Genomic DNA, 22,051 nt, shown 5'->3' with positions numbered 1-22,051 from the left:
ACTCTGAGAAGCTGCATTTGAGCTGCACCAACTGGGGCTTTTTAATGTACTTCTGATCCACACTCGCTGTGACAATGCTAACACACTGATGCTATGCAGGTATAATGCTAAAGTGTTTAGAACACTGTATAGCTGTACCTGTGGATTCATCTTCCTATGTTTCAGTTTTTGAAGATAAACCAACTGATCAGGAGACAAACAATGTTAGAATGTATTTAGAGGGGAATACGAATGATTGAGCAAAATTTCACACCAATCCATCTTTTATGCTAGCCTAGCCGCGCTAGACCCATGTTCTGAAGGCACAAGGGTCTAGGACCGCTCGACAGGGAGGGAGGCGGGCTAAGAGGTTGTCTATCAAATCACTCTGCAGCAATTGGGTAGATATACAACCAATCAACGCAACGAATAGGCTGACGGAGTTCCTAGAGCACCGGCGGATTGTGACTAAGTCCCATTAGCTTCCCAACCAGGAGCCGTGGAGCCAACTGGTATATTAAGGATTTGCCATATCCCGTCGGCATAAGTCCAAATACGTCTTTCTTCTCAATGAAACACTTCAGTGCCGTCCTTTGTTTATCTTTCAAGTTGAATTTTAGCTTCAAATCTTTAAGGGCTGTGGCCAAAGCAGAGTCGAAAGATAACTGTTTATTGTGCACCGGTTGTTTCTGTCAGAATCGTCGCGCCTCTGTCATCACTTAGTTACGCCCGCCTTCTGACTCTACACTTCATGGTGATTGGTCCGGCCAGTTTTAGGAGCATCCAGCCTCGAGCTTTATGGAGGGTAACTAGACCTACCCTAGCAGAGAATTAAATTCGCCGTGGGTTGTCTAGCGCGGCTAGGCTACTTTTATGCAGCAATATTTCACAAAATGTCACAAGTTCAAAACTCATTCTGCATCAGAGGAAACATCAGAAGACCATCAAAGTCAGATGTATTCGTTTTCTAGAGATAATGACTGTTGTGCACAAATTCATCTCAAACCATCCAGATGTTTCTGAAACATTTCAGTGGGAAACAAAGTTTTGCACAGTCTGAAAGACTCACAGGCGAGCCACTAGCACATTTAAAAACACCACTTAGACAACATCAGATGACGGTGGCTGAGTAATTTGTTTCTGCAAAATACACTGGAATCACAGCTTCTGTGATGTATCAGTGAGTTGTTTGGTGCAGACCAAAGACTGACCTGATATTTAGAATAACAGACAAGAGATGTCTGTGTGCAGTTCACTCCCTCGGTTATTGTGTGAAATTGTAATTAGTGTGTTCGTGCTGCGCTCCAAAAAGAACAAGTTCTCTCTTTTGGGAACGTGAGGCACAAAGTACATTCCACGGAGAGTCTCTGAAAACATTTAATTTCCTAAATCATAGCCTTACCTGCTACAGTTTGAACTTGAACACAGACCAGCTGGACACATGGTCATTGAGGTAAAGTATATAAATATAAGCTTCCTTTGTCTCAAAGGTAGAGGTATGAGTTTGAGCTATGTTCAAAGATCCCCCTCAAAAAAGCAGGCACAGATCCTCCAAGTTAATCTCTTATTTTCTGCCACTTTCACTCTGCTGAAAAAACAACCACCCCTTCAGAAACCACAGACCCAGCTGGGCTACATGGTCCTGTCAGTCCACAAAAGTCTCACGTCTTTGCTGATTGGTAGCTGCTTTAAAACTCCTTCACTTTTCCATGGTGGTCTTTCCTTTATTTTTGGTTGATCTTAGCTTCACCCTGGCTTAAATTGTATGCCAGTGATAAATACAGAACAGTGGGGAGTTTCTTCACCACGTCAAGCCTTAGTTCTGTTCTGGTATCCGCTTTATTTAGCAGAGGTGTGGTTGTTGGGTTTCCCTGTGTTGCTTCCCATAACCCCACCATCAACCCCAGCTCCATGTGAAGGACACTGAGAGCCAAGCCCAGGGCAGACCAGGCCACACAGAATGGCCGGCAGCCTCAGGACAAGCTCCAGTTGCCCAAGCATGAGCTGAAAAGATGAGCAGCAGACGATGAAAATTAAATGTTGGTGCTCTATATGAAGACTACTTATTTTTTGCTTTTTTATTTTCATTATTTTCTTAAGTAATTTTGTAGCAATGTTCATTACTTGTCAATAATGCACATGTGTAGTTTTACAGGCTGCCCATTGTTTGCTCCACAAGTGTTCCTGCTTCGTTCACTTTGAGGATCCAAGTGAAGGAAGTACATTCATTCCTTCCTGTAGGCCTGCATTCATGCGTCTTTATTGATGGTTGGACTAACAGAGTGGTTAATAAAATTACTTCACACTTTACAAGTCAAAGTCACTAAGCCTATGGCGGCAAGTGACTCCAAACAGTTAATAAAGTTTGATGAAGGAGCTTAAAGAGCCTGAACTAATACGACCTCCTGACTGCCACCTCAGGAGAATGACTCCTTTGGATGACTATATCAACAGGCACTGAAGAGGAAAAGGCATCAGCAGTCTTGTATGCAGTCACAGCTACATGTAACAGAGGTGGTCAGTGTTGGTCTCAGATTATTAGCCTGGCAACCTCAAGCTGACCTTTAGGTGAATGTTTACAGCACATACAAACTGTTGTATTTCATAAATGCCACAAGTGTGATGTAATTAAATATGATGCAAGTGTGAGCCAGTGTGTGCTGTTGCAAGTATGAACATGCAAACAAAACGTAGCCTTTTCAACACTAAAACAATAGCCCACTATTTTGAAGAGAAGTCGCATTCAGTCTGGCGCTGAAAGAGTGTTTCTTACCTATTCTCTGCAGCTCTCTGCTTTGTTGTGTCTGCTGGCTGCGCAACTCCTGGTTCTGAGATCTGATATGCTCACTGTGACTCTCCCGCTCGGTCTCCTGAAGAAAAAAAAAAAAGAAAAGAGAAAAAGAAAAGAATTGAATCGGCTCATTGCAGTTGAATGCGGCTACAACTACACTGCTTTTTAGCTTCTCAGGGCGTCAAATGTGTTACGCCTGCCGCTGCAACCCTTTCCTCAGATCAGTGAAAACATCAGCTTTATCATCTGTTTGAGGTCAGCTTGTGATCACAACAGTCTTTTGTCTGAGGTCCAGGTCAAATACTCCAGCCATGATGAGCAACACACTTGGCCAGCTGGAAAAGTAAAGGTCTATTTTTATTTTCCATTGTGTATTTCAGAGGAGGGGGTGCACCCTGAAGGCCAAATGGGCCAACATATACATCCAGAACATGATTCAGAAGTGAGTTACAGGATCTGCTTATCTGTAGCACCTGCAGCCTGATTGCAAAAGAACGAAATCAGATGCAGAACTCTGGTCCTAATCTGTGATGAGGGAGAGCAAAACTATAGAAAGAGGGAGATCTCAGTGGAGAGGCAGCAATATTTTGGCATATGGGGAGGAAATGGGAGAGGTGTGGAGGGAAGGACAGAGGGGGGGGAAGATGTAGATGCCAACACTACTGTTGGGCCTCTGGTGCCTGACCTTGAACTACTCCACAGGAGAATCAGCTGCACAAATAAGACTCCTCTGAGCATGTGCGCACTCAGTCACACATCATGGTTAAATCACTCCTAAACATATTCTTAGTACACAACGGTCTGAAGACCTGAAAATTTTACTATTAAAGGGCAAAAACTGCGGCGCTTCAGGTGTTATGCATCACTCTGTAGCTCATCTGAAATGATGAACGGCCTCATAACACATGACCTCCTTAAAGGTGTTTGACAAAACGCATCTGGGTTAAAAATAGTTCAACAAAAGGATGGGTGGATCCTGAAAAAACATACAAGACATGACCTTAAATACTGAAAATGTGATACTTAGACCAGATTTACAGCCTACTATTACTTCAAAACGCTTCTGAAAACACATTCACAGTCCCTCAAGCAAGGAAATTCAGTACACACACCCAACCACACACCACCATCAGTTCACCATGTATAAACAATGTTGATCTAGCATGGTAAAAATGTTATAAATGGCACTTCAGTGTTTTTAAAGGCTTCTAATCATGTGATCAGAGACAGGCAGGTTGCAAGTTAATGTCGTGACGAAACCAGAAAGCCTGCAGAGGTGAGAAAGGACTCAAGGCTTTCTGCTCTATTGACTGCGACCTTCCCCACCTTGAGCAGATTACAGGGCAGAGTGGCTCAATCACTGAAGAGAAAATGTAATCAGACACTGCTGCAGGGAGACGGCAGCGTAAACAAACACAGTGAAGCTGGAACGACACAGGTTGAGTCGGTGATTGAACACATATAAATTTTAAAAAATGCTAAAAATCAACCAGACGAGATCAATACGCTTCTGAAAAAGAACGAAAAGCTTCAAAAGGGAGTAAATGTGAAACCCTAAAGATGTAAATCTACATAACAGGTGCTCCGATGTCACATTTTCCAGCTTTTACTTTTTCCATATGGAGAAAAAAAAAAAGCATACTGGGGCATAAAAATGTTGTCTCAGCCTTTCGGGACAAGACTAAATGCTGCTGATACAGTCTGGCACACCACAGTGGAAGGAAAAAATTTGGTAGAATGCTCCTTTAAAGGAGTCATTAAAGTGTCTGATGAGTTTCACACAGTCGCCAACAACAACACGGCCGCGCAATAATGCGCCAGGACACACAAAGGACACTTCAGAGTGGAGTCACCGAGTCAAAGAGTCACAGGGGGAGATAACTGTGTTTGAGCCATAAACACAATTAAAGAGAACGAGCCTTTCCTCACCCGCTCCCCCTCACCCACTACTCCTGCCTCTACCAGGAGTCACACAGACAGCCATCATTTCAAAGCTCCCACTAAACCACAGGGAACATATTTCTCACAGACAGTGAGGCAAAGTGGTAAAAAAAAAAAAAGGAGGGGAGATATAGTGGAATTGGAGACCAGAGCGCTGGACCTGCTGCCAGCCGCCATGCTGTCATTATCGGCTTCGCTCTGGTCCCAGTAGTGAGGACCTGATAGAGTGGAACCAACACCGACACCATCAACCACCGCTCAGCCCATCTGGAGCGTTTGTGTCAGACTATAATAGCAAATTCTCCAAACAACAAAAACAACTGTCCTCACTTGTGACCGCAGTGAGGCGTGGACCATCTGGACTCCTCTGAACTCTTAACACTTCAAAAAAACAAAAAAAAACACAAAACAACAATGAGGCTGCGAATGAGGCAAACACCTCCTTCAGCAGCCGCTTCAGACAATCGCTGCTCCAAGTTTTCCACGAACGTTAAATCCATCACATAGCTGATGAGGTCAGACCATTTGAGGGTCTTCCATGCCTCCACGTGGAAGAAGAAACCTGGCGGCTCACTTTCCATTACTGCAGCCTGAGGAACCACACACTCGGCTCACCTCCAATAGCTGAAATACAGTAGCTGGAATGAAGTAGCAATCATCTCCATATCACACACACACACTCAGTCTGCAGCGTGGAAACCCACAGAGGTCTTCAGCCCAGAGTCTCACTACCATTTTTACTTACGGTAAATCATCACGTGCCAATCTAAGCTTAGTTTATGGCCTTTTTTTTTTTTTTTTTTTTTTAAATGGTCCCATTGTGTTTTTCTTCCTCCAGCACACTTTCTCTCTAAAGTCCACTAAAGCCTCCGTGTTGCAAAGGGCCCCATTTTAGACAGCTAAGCCGCTCTTTCCTCTGGTCTCTTCTTGCAACATGTTTATGATGAGCTCCAATGAGCAAACAACAGGACTCTGTCTGGAGCTGCAGCGACACCTCGGCCCTCCCGGCAACTCACCTGAGCTCTCCCAGCACACCTCATGCAAACACTGACGAGATTAAATCCATAACAACACTTTAAATGGAAGTATTAATTACTGAAAGTTTAGCTTTCTTTCACTCACACATCACTTATACAAAGCTCAATGAATGTGATGTCACGCATCATAAATCAAGCTGTAACTATAGAACCTGTCAGCGACAATAAAAAGAGATCTCACTCGGTAATAAACCATTAAGTACACAAACCTGAAATGTCAACACAGAGGCAGGCACATCTCACTCTCCAAACACAGAAGGATGACTTTTAAATGACTTTCCAGTTCAAAATTTAAAAAAAAGAATAAGCAAAGTCAGAGGAGCGTTTTGTTCTGTGACACACAAAATCAGAGTGACATTTACCTTCTCTTCCCTGGACTCACCGCCTCCCTCCTTCTCTCTCTCTGAGCTGCAACCTTCTAGGAGTCAGGACGTCCGCTATTCTGCCGCTCTGCTCCCTCAGCCACATCATACACACTCACACACAAACATTTACACCACCACAAACACCACACACACACACACACACTCACACACACATATAATACCAACAAGCCACTCCCTTGACTTCCCCTCCCTCCCCGTCTGTCTCCAGAGGGATCTGACCCCCGCCACATTCACACATTCACACACACTTTCCTCACAGGTTAATGGGTTGCCTGGTTGACACATTAACTTCTGACACACTCTGCCTTTGTTTTGACCCATTTTTATACTCATATATTCCTCAAAACAATAAGATATTTTAACATGAAAGTACTTCAGTTGGAATATTTCAGATTTTACAATAATAAACAAAGACCCTATTTTTAGATTGACATTTTTTTTCTGCTACATACATATAATTAAAGTTTTTTTTACAAGCTGTTACAACAGAACTTGCTTCCAAATGAGCAAAAGGAAAGTTTAACTGTACCCTCAGCGCCGATCCCTGAATGTCAACTATTCCCACTATAAACTTCTAAATAAGACTGGATTCAAAATTACAGATGAACAGCCACATTAATCCATTAATTAAACACGCTCTTTCCTTTTCGTCATACGAGCTCTTGGCCTGGTATTTCTTTCAAATTGCTACCGGTGGACACATGTTGCATATTGCGTGCGCCTGCATACATCTGGCTGCTGTGGAGGGCCTATCTCGGACCACCATCTTCCACAGCACAATTGCAAACAGCTCAAAGAGATCCGCTGCTGTGATGTGAGTGGAAGGAGTCCTGCTGCTGCTGGCTGATGTTGTTTTTGGCCACATCCCCATTCCAGCGCAGACCAGACTGACTGCCGGGTCACAGCTGGTGGGCTGCCTCTCCGAAACTCGCCACCTCACGGTCGTCCTCGCCGTCAGCGCCTCCCCACCCACCCCATCATCCATCACACCACCCTGCCGCCACACCGCTGTTCAGCTGTCCTCCAGGAAGCGAGGTAAAAAAAGCCTGAATGTGAGAGCATCCTGTTACGCCAGCATGCTATCACTGCTTCCTATCTGAGGAGAATACGCACACAAAAACAAAGGAATGCATGCAAGCAAAGCGCAGGCCGCAACAGACAATGGGACTGATACCCACAGCCTTTCGTTTCTCCCCCTTTATATCGGCGTGTTGAGAAAAACGGGCTCTTTCAAATGAACCAGCAGAACTCTGATAATGTGACTGATTGTGTTTTCCTTTAAAGCACCGATAGAGGAGGCGCTCACATCACTTAGAAGCTTCGTTTTAAGACCAGTGGCTGCATACAACTTTGGTTTTCCTTCCACAGAAATCCCATCATCTGGAAACAGAGCATTCATCAAAAACTGCGATCAAAACCAGCAGATAAGATAAAAATCTGGCTCCAAGAAAGCACTCCCAAACAAATAAACCCCACGTCTTCCCATCGTAAGCCTCTGCCACTAGAGGGCAGGTCAGCTGTGAGAGACATCTGAGCAAGGATTCAGACAGATGCAACGCAAAGTATTTAAAGATGCTCGGTTCTTCTGATAGTATGAAAAGCTGTACAGTTACATGTGTGTGAACTGACCGAATGAATTTATGGCCTTCGCTAAACACTAGAGTCAAAGTAAGTTTGTCCTCATATTTGGCCAAAAGTGAATGAGCATCTAAAAAAAAAAAAAAAAAAAAAAAAAAAAACCACACATTCCTAACTCTGTGGCAGCTCAGGCATGTGTTTTGTGTGTGTGTGTGTGTGTGTGTGTGTGTGTGTGTGTGTGTGTGTGTGTGTGTGTGTGTGTGTGTGTGTGTGTGTGTGTGTGTGTGTGTGTGTGTGTGTGTGTGTGTGTGTGGTGCAGCCACATTCACGACCCAGTGCATGATTCAAGTCACAATGCTTGTTGTTGTTGTTTGCTGCATTCTTCACTGCGGCAGCAAGGAAACCTCAGTGGTCGCCGTTGCCATGCAAACAAACTCTACGCCCGCAAATTGGCCTGCGCTTGGTTCATCTTTCTAAATGGGAGCTGACATAAGCGCAAATTAGATGAGGGACAGTTTGCCCGTCAGTTGTAATGGTGATGTTCACGCTTTATCAGGGGAAAGCTGCGACATTCATGATCATTTCAGTTCTCACAAGCGACACTAATCGCTCCATTAACTCTGCCGTACTCACCACAGTTCCCATGCTGCTCTGGGGCTCCACATTCTCAGGTTCCAGGCATCGAGCAGAACCTTTACCCAGATCCACAGTCCCTGAAAGCACACACACAGCAATAACACTCAGACGAGATGTACAGTGACACAGGTGACTCATTATCCCATCTGATGTTCACCTTCTGGTCACGTGTGAAATTAGTAGAAGAGCAAACACAGATGGAATACAAGCTGAGGAGCCAGATTATCTGAAATGTCCTGACGTGGCCTCAGCTGGAGGTTGGTTATTCTTTGTTTGAGTCCTGCACATACATCAGATGGCTGCAGGATGACGGGGGCCTCACACAGAGCAGACAGCGCTAAGGAATGACAGGAATCCACTATCTGATCCTGCATCATAGGTAGACCTGCTGTAGTAACTATGGCAACAGACTGATACACCCACGCACCTGTACATGTAAACGTACTTTTCCTTTTGAGTTTAACCGGTAGTTGGAATTTTTCTACCTTTAATTTTAGTGCCCTCATCAGGCCAAAGACTGTCAGTACCGAATTACCCCTATTATGATGTCTTGAGTTCTGTGGATTCATTTACATTTATGGATGTTGCATACCATGAAATTCTTACATTTTTATTTATAGTAGGCCACCAAACTTATCATTTTAGCTGTTAAATCAACTGAATCCCAAAACCTTCCGGTGGGTTTGGGAGGGAGGACATTTTTAAAACAAAAATCATCCAAATTACACCTTTTTTTAAGACAGAAACTGTAACAACATAACAAATCTACACACTTGCATCTTTCCGAAGGTTCTAATCATGCGTCTCATCCCACTCTGTCTGGAAAATTATCACATCTAGGCATGAAATTGTGATATTCCATTAAAATAATTTTATTGTACATGCTTCATTTTTTTAAAATTTCCCAAAATGAACCACATGCACCAACCAGACTATGTAAAATAAAACTAAAATTCTACACTTCCTCACACAACCATGAAGCCATGAGCTGTGACCAGCAGTCACCTGACAAAAATTCAAGACTGAACTGCAGGCTGTGTTTACACAGAGCAGATAGGAGTATGGAAACATATCAAAAATGCAAGTGGTAAAATATGTAGAGTGTGTAAAGACACTGTTTTTCCAGTATATATAAAACCTGTGTACACTAGAACTTTGGAGACGTTCATTCTGGTTAGTTTTTTTAAACTTTTGCTAAACAAATAATCAAATAAATTCTACTTTATTGTAGTCTTTAGATTTATGGCATTGTAACTGCCGCATTGCAAAAAAGCGATTATTGAGTTCTCTCATATTCTAGCCATGGCTGTGCTGTTTCCATAGAGGTGCAGAGGGTGAAGATGCCACAAAATAGTAAAAAATGCAACTCATTCTGTCACAACGACAGAATTGGTGTCTGTCACTGTTTAAAACCTTTCCAAAATCCATAATCTACAATCAGCAGAACAATAATCTTTATTTAAACACATGGTGGAGGCTTTAATAAACACTCAGACTCACCTTGCTGCTGTTCGTCTCTGATTTGTCGGATAGTTGCTCGGATCATCTTCCTCTCTTCATACTCGCTGGCTGCACGGAGCTACAAGCAAACAAACGCAAAACGTTCAATGCATCCACAACACAAAGTCAAATTTTCAGCGATGTGATGATATTTCTTTTAATATTCACCATTTTCGTGAGCTCGTCAATGTCCCGGATTGATTGTAGTTTCTGTGACAGAATGTCCAAGTTGTTGCTCGATTCAGACCTGATGTAGACAGACGGCAAAGTGGAAGAAATTTTAGCAGAACATCACTAGTGCCCAGTCTGCAGGCGATAAATCAGAAATCCTAATCTTTTGAAATATCAGATTATAAAACTTAGGCTTCAGTGACTCTACTCTGTGCTGTCAAAGGCAGAAAAAGACCGTTTATAGATAACAGTTTTCTTGGCCTGGAGACAATCCAGAGCAAACACTCCCAGATCGAGTGTGGAAGAAGTGACACTTTAGCATAACAGATTTGAGAACAGTGACACAAGCTGAAGGAAAAAGGCTGCTCTCATCCTCTCTTTGTTTGCCTCATATTTCTCCATTTCACTGCCCGTTTTAATGTTGTTTTCTAGAACTCATACGCTCCTCCAGTTTTCTCATTATCCTCGCTTTTCTCCAGCCGTTGGTACTAAAGGATGTGTGGCACATTGGAGTGGAATATTTCACATTCCACCATTAGGAGGCACGGGATAACGCAACGTTCAGATGGGCTTTGTGTGTGTGTGTGTTTTAACACGTGCATATGTGCGTGCATGTGCAACAGTAGGTATGCTTTCTTTAGCAGCTTCAATGAGGCACCTCCTTTGTTTTTATAACCCAAGTCATCTGAGCGCAGCAGTGAATGGAAATGATTAGGCGCTGCCACTGGTCTTATTAGGATTCAGTGACGAAGAAAGAGTGCAGCAGCAGAAGCCTGGGAGTGCTCTTCACATCAAATAGTGCTAAATCTTTTCTTTTTTGCTGTAGACCAGATGCTGGGATTGTGCTACAGCCTTGAATGAGCCCTGTGTGCCCCCAAAACCTGCTGGTGGGTTTGACAGCCATGTTAGATTTGAAAAAAATGCTAAAATTACCAGAGTCAGAAACTGTAGAAGCAGAAAGAATCTTTCGATTTTCAACTTTCTAATAGTCCTTGAACTAATTATGAATTCTGGGTCTGTCAGGAAAACCTACCACATCTAAGCCTTAAATGTGAATATTTCAGCAAAAATTACTGCATTTAACATGTCACATTTCAAACAAAACTGGTGGCTTTAACCAGATTCTTACAAAAACATAAAAATACTGCACTCCTTGGTGCAACCAGGAAGCCATTTGTGACTCAGCTGCAACCAACAATCACATGACAAAAATTCAAGGACTACTCAGCCAAACTGCAGGAGAGAAATTAAAAATGTAACCAGTAAAACATGCATAGTTAAGAGTCACTATTTAATTGCTGTGTTAGGAACAGCTGTAGGCAATTGGGGGGAGGAAGTAAAGAGATTAAACTTAAAATTGTTCTTATAGCATCAGAACTGTGTCATACTGCACACATTTTTGATTTCTCTCTTCTTCTAGCCATTGTTGTGCTGTTTCCACAAAAGTCACAGTAAAAAATGAGCCCACAGCGACAGGAGCAAAAGGGTTTCAGGATTAAGTTACCCCCTGCAAAAGGACTCGAGGCAACTTGTTCTGCAGAGCTCAAGATTTTCAAGTTAATTTCATTGTTTCACTGTTTGAGCGCAAGTGTGTAGAACTAAACATGCATTTGATAAGAGAGTTATGCTCATGTATATTCTCACTGACAGCAGCAGCTTCTCTCATCTTATAGGTTATAATCTGCAAAATGTCGGCCTTTTAGTTTAACTGCTGCAGTTTGCCTTTATTCGATAGATTGCATTATTTCTTTAAGGAGCAAAGCAAATGCGCAAAGCAAATGCGCAAAAAGCTCAGTTGTGTTAAATTCATCAGAAATAGTCTGCAGCGAGCTCCAAAATCACAAAAATAAACCATCAGAAACAATATCATTGCTAGAAATCTGTGCATTCATCCAAATCTTGTAAAAATGCCAATCAGTACAGTGTTTACAGGAACAAAAAAACATCTTCATTGCCAGTTTCAAGCCTGTTTTTCCAGTCTCTCATTTGATTTGCCTGCAAAAATGTGTTTATTGACAAAACGGCAGAGGCAGTGTAGCATTACAGCTGAGCGATCACTTTATCCACATTCCCCTGCTGAAAGACAACTGCTAAGATCTTATTTACAGAACTGTGAATACCCTGAGAGAACTCTAAATGGAAAACACACCAAAAAAAACTTCGACGTGAGTGTCGTGAGCTGAAGTGAAAGTATTCATCGTAAAATAAGCACACGTGATGGAAATTGGAAAAAAAAAATACTGTGGTTGCAGTCTTCTGTCCCCGATGATTTCCTGACTTGACTTTTCCAGACTTTTCCCACCGGAGCTGAAGAATGCTGCATCTCGGTTCGTGAATGTTTTCTCAGCATCTCCAGTTCACCTGGCCGGCTGCACTTTGTCATTAGGACAGATCTGTGAGTGCGTGTGTGTGGTCTCACCTGTGCTGGTTCTCCTTGTCCTCCTGCTGATTCAGGCGTGTGGGTCGAAACCTCTTGCTGGCCAGAGCAGCCTCCATGTCCTCGATCTCCCTCCTCCTAAGCTCCCGGATGGCTGAACGGATGAGGCGTCTCTCGTCCAGGTCCACCGTTCCATCCAGCTGCACCATAAAAAAGGCAAACACGGCATGAAGACGAGGGTTAAAAGTGCACCACACACAGCAGGATGACAAACATTTGGCTAGCAAAGATTAGTCACCTGTCGCTCTTAAATTTGCATCTTTGAGTGAACGCAGCACAGATACATGGTCACTTGTGAGGAAATGGAGACACAGTTACATAAGAATCTGCAGCTAAAAGGCCTGCTCTCAGTGTAAGTACAGGGTGGTGAATAACTGCAGGGGCAAAGCACTGTCAAGCACAAGTCGTAGCCTTGACTTCTGACAGTTGCCGTCTCTTGCCTTCTGTAATTGACTGTTGTTTACAAGGACATGCAGACTTTGAGCCAGTCGAACACACAGCTGTCCATCCAGAGACAAAAACGTTCAAGGGAACCCAGTTTGTGATGCCTAATTATGTCAATCACAGTCACAGCAGACGGGCAATAAACGTCAGAACCCCTGTGTGATGTCCAAACAGCGTTGCACTAAAGATCCCGTCTAGCTCAGAGCTACAGGGTCAGCAGGGCCGACAGACGGCTTATGGATTGGTGATGACAAGTGATCCGAGCTCACTAATGTGAAAAGACAGGAGCACCTGACCGAGGGGCGGCAGGTACGGCAACAGCTGGTGCTCAGCTTTAAGGAAGACGTTTGCAGAGCAATCCAGGTCAAACAGTCAGTCAGGTGTCCTCCTGTCTCGCTGTGTTTCATCCTGATTGAACAGGAACCACACTGGAAAAATGTCCCTCTCAAAATAAGAAAAAAGAAATTATTTCAAGGAACTTTTACATTGAAATAAGTGAAAATATCTGCCAATAGAAGAAGTGAAAAATGGCTTGGTAAGATTTCTTGAAATAAGATACGATATTTAGAATCTTGAGATCTCAAAATTAGCTGAAAAAAAAACTTATTTTTAGCTCAATTTTACCTGGATTGTCAAGCTTGGGTGTCTCAAAATAAGCCACATATGCCAAAAAAAAGCAGTTTTTCACTCAAAAATAGATTTTCGCTTTCATGTAACCTCCAAATTTGAGATGCATTAACCCTCCTGCTTTCTTCATTTACGAGCACCAAAAATATTGTTTCTTTGTCTGAAAATAATAATAATAAAAAAAAAAATCAGCAAAAAATTCCCCAAATTTCTGAAAATTTGCAAAACCTCCAGGAAGAAAACTCCAGCAATTCCTTAAAAGTTTCCCTTAAAAAAGTTTTATTTTAAAAAATTACCCAAATTTGGCAAGAAAATTCTTGTAAATATTTTCAAAAATAATCCTAAAAATATCGAAAGTTATTACATATTTATCAGTAAAACTTCTATTTTCTGAAGAACATTCACATAAATATTATTTTTTGTTGGCTGTTTGTGAATGTTCTTAAGAAATACTTTTAAAATTCCTATTTTTCCACCACAAAATGTTCAAAGACTTCCCCAAAATGTTGAGAATGTGGACTTTAGAAGTTTCACTGTGAAAATAAATTTTTTTTCCACATTTTCAAACTTTAAAACGGGTCAATTTGACCCGGAGGACAACAGGAGGGTCAAACTTAATTTGAGATTTCTTGTAAAATTCAACTCAAAACAAGACAATTTGAAGATTGTTTGACTTAACAAGATATTTAAGATGCATTGTCTTAAAAGAAATCCCTCCATCTTGCTGAAATGCCACTTGCTGAGTAAATTTATCTTAAATCAAGCGGGATGAGACATTTTGACTAAAAATAACACAAATAGACTTGGTAAGATCTGAGTTTTTGCAGTGCAGGCTGCATGAGAGACTCAGATGTCACCTAAAACACTCATTGAGCCATTTCATCGCTCGGAGTGACGATTAGTTAAAAGGTTTTTGAGCCACAGAGGAGTAATTAAGGCGTGTAAATGTGTGTACAAAAGCACACCTGCAGACAGACGTACCACCTCGACACGCTCGGATGCTTTCATGTTAGCGACAGCCCTGAGCACAGGAGGGAAGAGGGAGCCCTCTCCTGTCATACGGGAGATGGATCGCTCTCTTTTGGTCGACAGCGGGAACCTGTCAACGCATGCAGAGATGAGCTGCTCCTCCGGCTGGCTTTTCTTATAAACCTCACGCTCAGGCACACTCTTTAAGGTTTCCTGCTGCACCGGTTAAAACCTGCAGAGTTGAAACACAAACCTTTGTGCGCCTTCAGTTAAAGGGAGCTGGATGTGGTTGTTAAGCTAAAGCCGTACATGCTGATGGACTGAAAAAAAAAAAGGGGGCTGCTGCGCCTCACTGCTGGGCCCAGAGGATGAAGAGGAGGAGGAGGAGGGTCGTCTCACTAGAGATGAAGAGGGACGGTGGTTTTGAGGTCTCGCTGTGGTTTGACAAAATATGCAGACCGAGCTGCTCTAGCTCAGAGGGACTCTTCTATATACTGTAATTTGTGGAAATTTAAAGTGCTGAGCTGACTGAAAGAAAAAAGAGGCATGAGGAAAAAAAAGAGCTCAGAAGCAGCAGGGAGCAAAAATATGAGAAAGGAGGAGAAGGACAAGAGGTTAGAGTAAAGCGTTTAACAGAGATATAGTATGTATGACAAAGTGCAAAAGAGGAAAATGAAAGGGAGGCTAGACTTGAGTATGCCTAAAAATGGGCAGATGAGAGTTGGGTGGGAAAGGGCCAGGCCTCGCACAGGTCATTCCTCACATTCCTGCTGACTCACAAGGAAAAAAAGACAGTTGTGAAATCAGCCAATCAGGAACTGGGGTTTGGGTCCAGTCCAGCAGTGAGAGGATACGATGACCTGGAGCGACAGTGGCAGGTTTTTGATAGTGAAACAGGAAAATATTGAGAGGAAATGAGAGCACATTCGCACTTTTTTTTTTTTTTCTAAGTCGCTGGCCACTGTCTTATTCACACACAAACCAAACAGTTTGGGCAGCCTGCTGTTACCACACTGTCAAGCTGATTGCTGAGAGACTGTCATGATGTGGCTGTACAGCCAGTTCACTCGCTGCCAAGTTTTAGGACTGACTGATTTATTTGTTCATTATTGAGATATAACAGAACGGCCTCAAGCTTGGGCCTTCACACAAAAACGTCTGCTTAGCATTTCATAACAGGCTGCATTTTTGGCTTATGATCTGTGCATATCAGTTTAAATATAAAGTCAAAATGTTCTACAGTGAAATAAAAAAACAAAAGTCAAGGACAGGTCCTTAATTCGGAGCATGTGACGGGCCAAAGAACTGTCCGAACAGTTAAAGTAATCTTTTCAAGCAAAGAGAATTAAAGTCGTGATGTGATGATAAGAGATGAAAAACAATTGCTCCATGTTCACGTCAGCACTTTGACTCGACTTCCTCAAACAACATGACTTCAAATAGCAGCATCTGATGAATGCAATGAGTTTAAAATGAACCAATCAGCTGACAGATGCGGCATGTTGAGTGTGTTTGGATTGGTTCAACATTTACAGGTTGAATTCAAACAGTCAACCCGGCTGGCACAACGCCAGCGGCTGTAACTGACTTTTCCTTCACCCATCTAAAAGGAGGAAAATAAAAGTCAACCAATAACTTCCCTGCACAGGAAAGTAATAGGTGGGCATACCTCCAGGCAAATAAAACACACCTTAAAGCTGGTCGGCTGCCAAACTAAACAGAATGACCGTTAAAGAACCAGAGACGGAAACACACACTCGTGTAGAGTCCAGCTGACCACATGACAGTGGCCTGAACACCGAGCCAGTTGTGTCAAACGAGGGGAGAATGGAAAGAAAAAAAAAAAAAAAATCAATCCAGTTACACAGTGACAGCACAGGCATTTTTCAAAACCAGACCACAGACCTCTGGGTAGCCAGCTGTCACAGTGGCTCCAAACAACAACATGACTGTGACCCAGAGAGCAGCGATACACCCAGACAGAAAGCTCTGCTTGTGCTGCCAACAGATGTATGAGTCAGAAATCACACGGAGCAAACGGGTCACACTCAACCACATGTTTTACAGAAAAAAAAAAAATCAGGCAGCTGTGAAGACGTCACCGAGCTGTCAGCACCCATAAAGACGGAGGGAGGACTTTGGTGTTAGCGTCACTGGCCCTCTGGAACACCTGTCTAGCCTGAACACAGTCAGGTGAGTCAGTGATGGAACAGGATGGAGGAGGTGGATACGGCTGAGAGGATGAAGAGAAAAGTCCTGCAGAAACTGGGGCAACTGCTTCAATTCAAAGCTTCCAGACGGATATTACCAACGCTCTCTATTCAAATAAACACGCTTACTCATTGATATACTGTAAACATGAAATGATTTCTCAGGAATGATACAGACGTGAGGATCAAGATGCAAATAAATGTTTCACAAGCAGGCTTGCTAAGGCTTGCAGTGTGAGCTGCTTTGAGTCACATCCTGCCAAGCAGCAGCTTTCTATGGAGCAAAAACCTCAAAACCTCCAAAGACATTCGGCTGAAGCAGCTCAATCAATCACGACCAATTAGAGAGCGCTCACGGTTTACCAGTAATCCCCACCAGCTGGTGACACACTTCCCGAGGACAGAAACACCCTCAATTTTGCTGTGCATGAGAGAAATGCCTTTAAATGTGATTTCAAGTCTGGGAGGCTGGCTGAAATTTATACTGCCAGACACGAAAACTCAATCAGAAGCGGTCAAACATGGCAGGAGCTCAAGGCTGTTCAGGTAGTCAGAATATGCCAAGCTGCTATTATGTGGGTCTGAAGTCAGAGCGTAGCTGAAAGTACACGCTGGAACAGCTACCTGTGGGAGCAGCGCTTAAAAAGGATTAAGTTAGAACTGTGGACGTGAAAAGAGACAGACCACTCTAAATTAATGTGGAAATAGAACGCGAGTAGTGCACAAGTTCAGATTTGTCCTAATTCTGCCCCCTTCCTTTTATTTATAGGATTATGGAGAATTACCTGGAGCTGCTATAGTCTCCAAGTCTTTGGACGTTTTAGCAACTGCAGCATGAACTAATGTTAATAAAACACTTATAGTACCTAATTTCTGTCTTTAAGTCGATATACATCTCTGTAGACTGGACTGAATGTTAAATACGTGCTGGTTTTCATTAAACCTGAAGCTAATTATTGTTTCATTGTCGATTAATTATTTTCTGGATTGACTAATTAGTTGGTTGGTCTAAAAAAAGAAATCAAAAATTGTCAAAAATGAGTTTTCCAAAGGCAAATATGATGTCCAGAAAAGGTCTCGTTTTGTCCAAAATCTGAAAAAAATTCTGACTTCACAGGATGGAAGCAGACAATTTTGCCCTTTTTTCCTTAAAAAAAATCACTCAAACACATGAACTGATGATCAAAATAGAACAGCGGAGAATAAACTGATTAATGGCTGCAGCTGTAGTTTACATATCTTTAGGATTGCTTACACCAAAGCACATGCTTTCTTGGTACCGGTTTTAATTACTCCTAGTCACTTCTGTAATCTAGTTTAAGTGTTTTTTAATCAGATATTTTGGGATTTCAGTCCTAATTTTGACCATACAGTCATAATTTGTAATTTTTTTTTTTTTGCATGTATTTAAGCAACTTTCAGAAAGTTTGGCTTCATTTGTGGAGCAAAAATAATAAAAACAACCAATTGGCAGGTGAGTATTAAGTCTAAAACTCAGGTATTACAAACTGTGTCTCTCTCCCGTTGTGTTTTGTGCTGCATTTCACAGAGGTCAGGTCAAACATCACAGCTTGGTGCACAGATGACATCCACCTTCACCCTCCAACCCCCGTCTGGGAGCACAGCGACCCCTCAGGCCCAGCCTCGACCTTTTCACTCCCGGTGGGAATACACGTGCTCGTCTCATTTGCCGTTTTTGTACTTAACACTTTCTACTTTGTGACGTGCCAATCCTGACACGAGGGATAATGTATACTTTCTGAAAGAAATATGTGTACAGGCGTGTGCATCCACGTGCATGGACCTGACTGAGAGGTGGGGGGTACTGTGTGTTTGTGGGTGAACTGAGGCCCACAGTAATAATTTCCAGAGGAGGCTGAGGTTAGAGTGCAGCCAGGCAGCAGATCGGATCAGTACTTTAAACTCACTTGTGTCAAGCCCACAAGTGAGTTTGCCCTTATAAGGCCAGACAGGACACTCCTTATAGCAGAGCTGAAATGGATTAGCAGCCGCCACTGAGGAAGCCGGACTGGTAAAGACACAAATAAACAATCTAGAAACACTCGAAAGGGTGAGAAAGTTCAGAAATATTTTACCACCCTTAAATCTCTTTATTGCTTTTCTTTAGGGCAAAACTCCAATCTAAATCAGGCGAATCCTGTAAATCATTTGTCAGTGCCTCAGGAAAACAATACATGCAACACAGTAGGCCAGAACACTCACCACACCCACTGAAAAATGGAAATATAATGAGGATACGTGAGAGTCCTGCAAGGCATGAGACTCCTGGTTTCTTAGAAGAGGGAGTTTCAGTCACCTGCCGGCCAGAAAATTAACAAAGAATCAAACCAGGTCTGACGTTAAAGCTCACTGTGTTACAGTGCGCACTGAGCTTCCGTTGTCTGTTCTGCAGAAAACGACGGTGTATCTATGAAACATACAAGTGCAGGAGAGAGATTACAGTGCATGTACCAGTGTGCTTTGTGAGAGTGCGCCTGCACGTGTAGGAAAGCTTAACCCTGACTACTAGCTGGTGGTGGGACACAGGCCTGGTGCAGACCTGGGAAAACACTGTCCCCCTTTACACTTGAGGTAGCAGGCATAAAGAACAGACACATAGAGGAATGCATGAGGGTCAGAGGGGGGTAAAAGCATGAGCCATGTCCTATAGGGCTGTAATGATGCGCTGAAGACAGATCTGAACTCACATTATGTGCTGCATATGTTGCCGATTCATTCAGAGCACAAAGTCTCACATCAGTGCACTGAACACCACATGCTGACGGATTAATCAGTACACGCATGGTCAGTGCTCTGATCTAAAAGCTAAAATATTGACCTTCCAGCTCTGTGCAGGACCTCAAAGTTGTTCCTAATCTTTGATGCAGGGGAACATAATTGTGGTGGGCTTCTGTCGGCTGCCTCTGTGAAGGTTTTGGCCTCTTTCACTTGTCTGGTTCCACACAATCTGTCCCCTCTGAGTGCGTTTCTCTTCAGACCTGCCGGTCAGGTCACTCTGAGGTATCCAGGTCAGTTGTAGCTTGATCAGGACAACTGTGGCCCACATTTGGGAGTCGGCCTCACGACAGGGTTTTACACCAGCATCAGCACAGGCAGAACGCTGACTCACCGTGTTCCTTTAATTACCAAAGCGGTCAAATTACTCGGAGTGTCCGTTCACACTGACAACAATCTTTGTTTTTGGTCATTTCATTTTATGTGTTCATTTGACATTATTGTGTAGATCTTTGTTTGAAGGTCTTATTGATTCAAGTTTGCACACATAAAATGCCTAAATTGAGGGAAATCAATGAAAGAATCGATACAGAAGAACTGTAGAGAACATCCTTTTTACTCCATGCATTCTTTTTCCTTACCAAAACCAGAAACCTCAGCTCCCACAATGTAACTAAACCAGTGACACTTGTTAAGGTAGGAAAGCAGCGGTTCATGCCATCTCAGGCTACAGAAGTCTGGTACCATCACTTCTGTCTCCACACATGTAGATTGTATAAGACTTCAAATTTTAAATCTTTTTTAGTGTTTTTTCTTTTTTCTATTTCACTTTTATTAGTCTTCTTTGAGTGAAGTTTAAATTGAAGGCAATTGAACTGTCTTCAGCCCTAACCAGCAATGAGTCAATGGAGTTTGTGGCAATTTACACAGTTTTCCATGTGTTTGGCTGCCAGGATCTTCACTTTTTGTTTAAAGAACTGGATTTCAAATTGTACTTTCGCCAAAATCACACCAAAAAAAAAACCAACAACTTTTTTTCCCCCCCAGAAGCAACATTTTTATTCTTCCTTTCACCGTTTTCATGTCATTATACCCAACAAATGGAGACCTGCACAGTCTGAGCAGTCTGCAGCTTTTAGTACAGCGTATTGGTATATTCCCTTGGTGGTTAAGAGCAAAAGATCTGATACAATGTGACCGATTTCAGCAGGAAAGAGCCTTCATGAATAAACAGATAAGAAAGACATCCTGAACCAGGCCAGTCAAAGCTGGAGCGAGATGATGAATCCTCACCAAATATGGGACATCACTGGTCAAACGCAAGCCCTGCCTGACAAAGCCTTTTGGTTTAATGAAGGACGAGCCAGAAGGTGAGAGGAGCGTCCCTCAGGAGGGAAATCAGGGAGGCACTGTCAGGCTGCAGAGAACAAACTGTTCTAATAGAGCCATGAGAGGCAGCCACGCCGACACCGAAAATTCACATCTACTATAACCATGGACAGACTGACGGGCAGACACAGCCAAACAAAATTTAACAGATCAGCTGTGTGTATATCTCCAGCGTGCCACAACATTAACAGCAGCGAGCAGGAAAGCCAAACATCAACATCCGCCTGATGATTTTAGTGGACTTCAGGAAATGGCTCCTTCCTGAGGGAGTTGAATTAGAAAAAGCCAAAACCACAGTATTTCTACATTTCTGACTGACTACATTTAGTCTTTTTGTCTGTTTTATTTCCCATTTCAAAAACACCATTCTTTCCCAAGCGGGTAAATGGAGATACATTTATCATTTTTTATTGCTTTCATTCAGTCTGACTTGGCTGATCCTGCAGACTGCTGCATGTTGTTTCCTGCATGCTATTTTTCTCTATAAACAGAGCCACACCTAAGTATTCCAATGTAAAGCCAAAAACTGATGAAACTGGACCCACGCCCTGCTCTGGTACCTCACAGCTGAGAGTCTGTGTTTGGGAAAAGCGAGTGGGCGTCAAACATTAAAGGCATCTTGATAACATCTTCAGGGTGATGAGCATTAATTTTCTCTTCCCCTGTGAGAAAACACAGCTTCCTTATTCCACACGGAGACCATCAACCAAGTTTCATGCTAAAATGTAAAAGTTTTTGCACAAATTAAAACACACAATTTTCAAATCAACCGCTTGTTTTGGCAGTGGCATAGTGGTTAGCACTTTCGCCTTGCAGCAAGAAGATCCGTGCTTCGAGTGCCGGCCTGAGCCCGGGATCTTTCTGCATGGAGTTTGCATGTTCTCCCTGAGCATGCGTGGGTTTTCTCCGTGCACTCCGGCTTCCTCCCACAGTCCAAAAACATGCCGAGGTTAATTGGTTATTCTAAATTGCCCGTAGGTGTGAATGTGAGTGTGATTGTTTGTCTGTATATATAGCCCTGTGACAGACTGGCGACCTGTCCAGGGTGTCCCCTGCCTTCGCCCGAGTCAGCTGGGATAGGCTCCAGCACCCCCCGCGACCCTAGTGAGGATAAAGCGGTGCATAGAGAATGGATGGATGGATGTTTGTTTTGGGAAATGATGCATCAGGCATGGAGACCACTGAAACAGAGGACGAAAAACAGCACTAAATAGGAGTTT

At 42.9% G+C, this 22,051-nt stretch overlaps 1 protein-coding gene across 1 annotated transcript in view; it reads right to left on the bottom strand.

Annotated features, from left to right (window-relative positions):
- smtnb (smoothelin b) overlaps positions 1-22,051 on the bottom strand; it is a 49,805-nt gene that overhangs the window by 21,256 nt on the left and 6,498 nt on the right. Inside the window, 5 exon segments of the mRNA XM_051951123.1 lie at positions 2,753-2,849; positions 8,346-8,425; positions 9,849-9,927; positions 10,017-10,095; positions 12,439-12,596. Coding sequence (XP_051807083.1) covers positions 2,753-2,849; positions 8,346-8,425; positions 9,849-9,927; positions 10,017-10,095; positions 12,439-12,596 — 493 coding nt within the window.

The sequence above is a fragment of the Acanthochromis polyacanthus genome, chromosome 7, assembly GCF_021347895.1.
Source record: "Acanthochromis polyacanthus isolate Apoly-LR-REF ecotype Palm Island chromosome 7, KAUST_Apoly_ChrSc, whole genome shotgun sequence".
Lineage (NCBI taxonomy): Eukaryota > Metazoa > Chordata > Actinopteri > Pomacentridae > Acanthochromis > Acanthochromis polyacanthus.
Note: the sequence above shows the minus strand (reverse complement) of the source record. Positions and strands in the feature narration are given on the sequence as shown.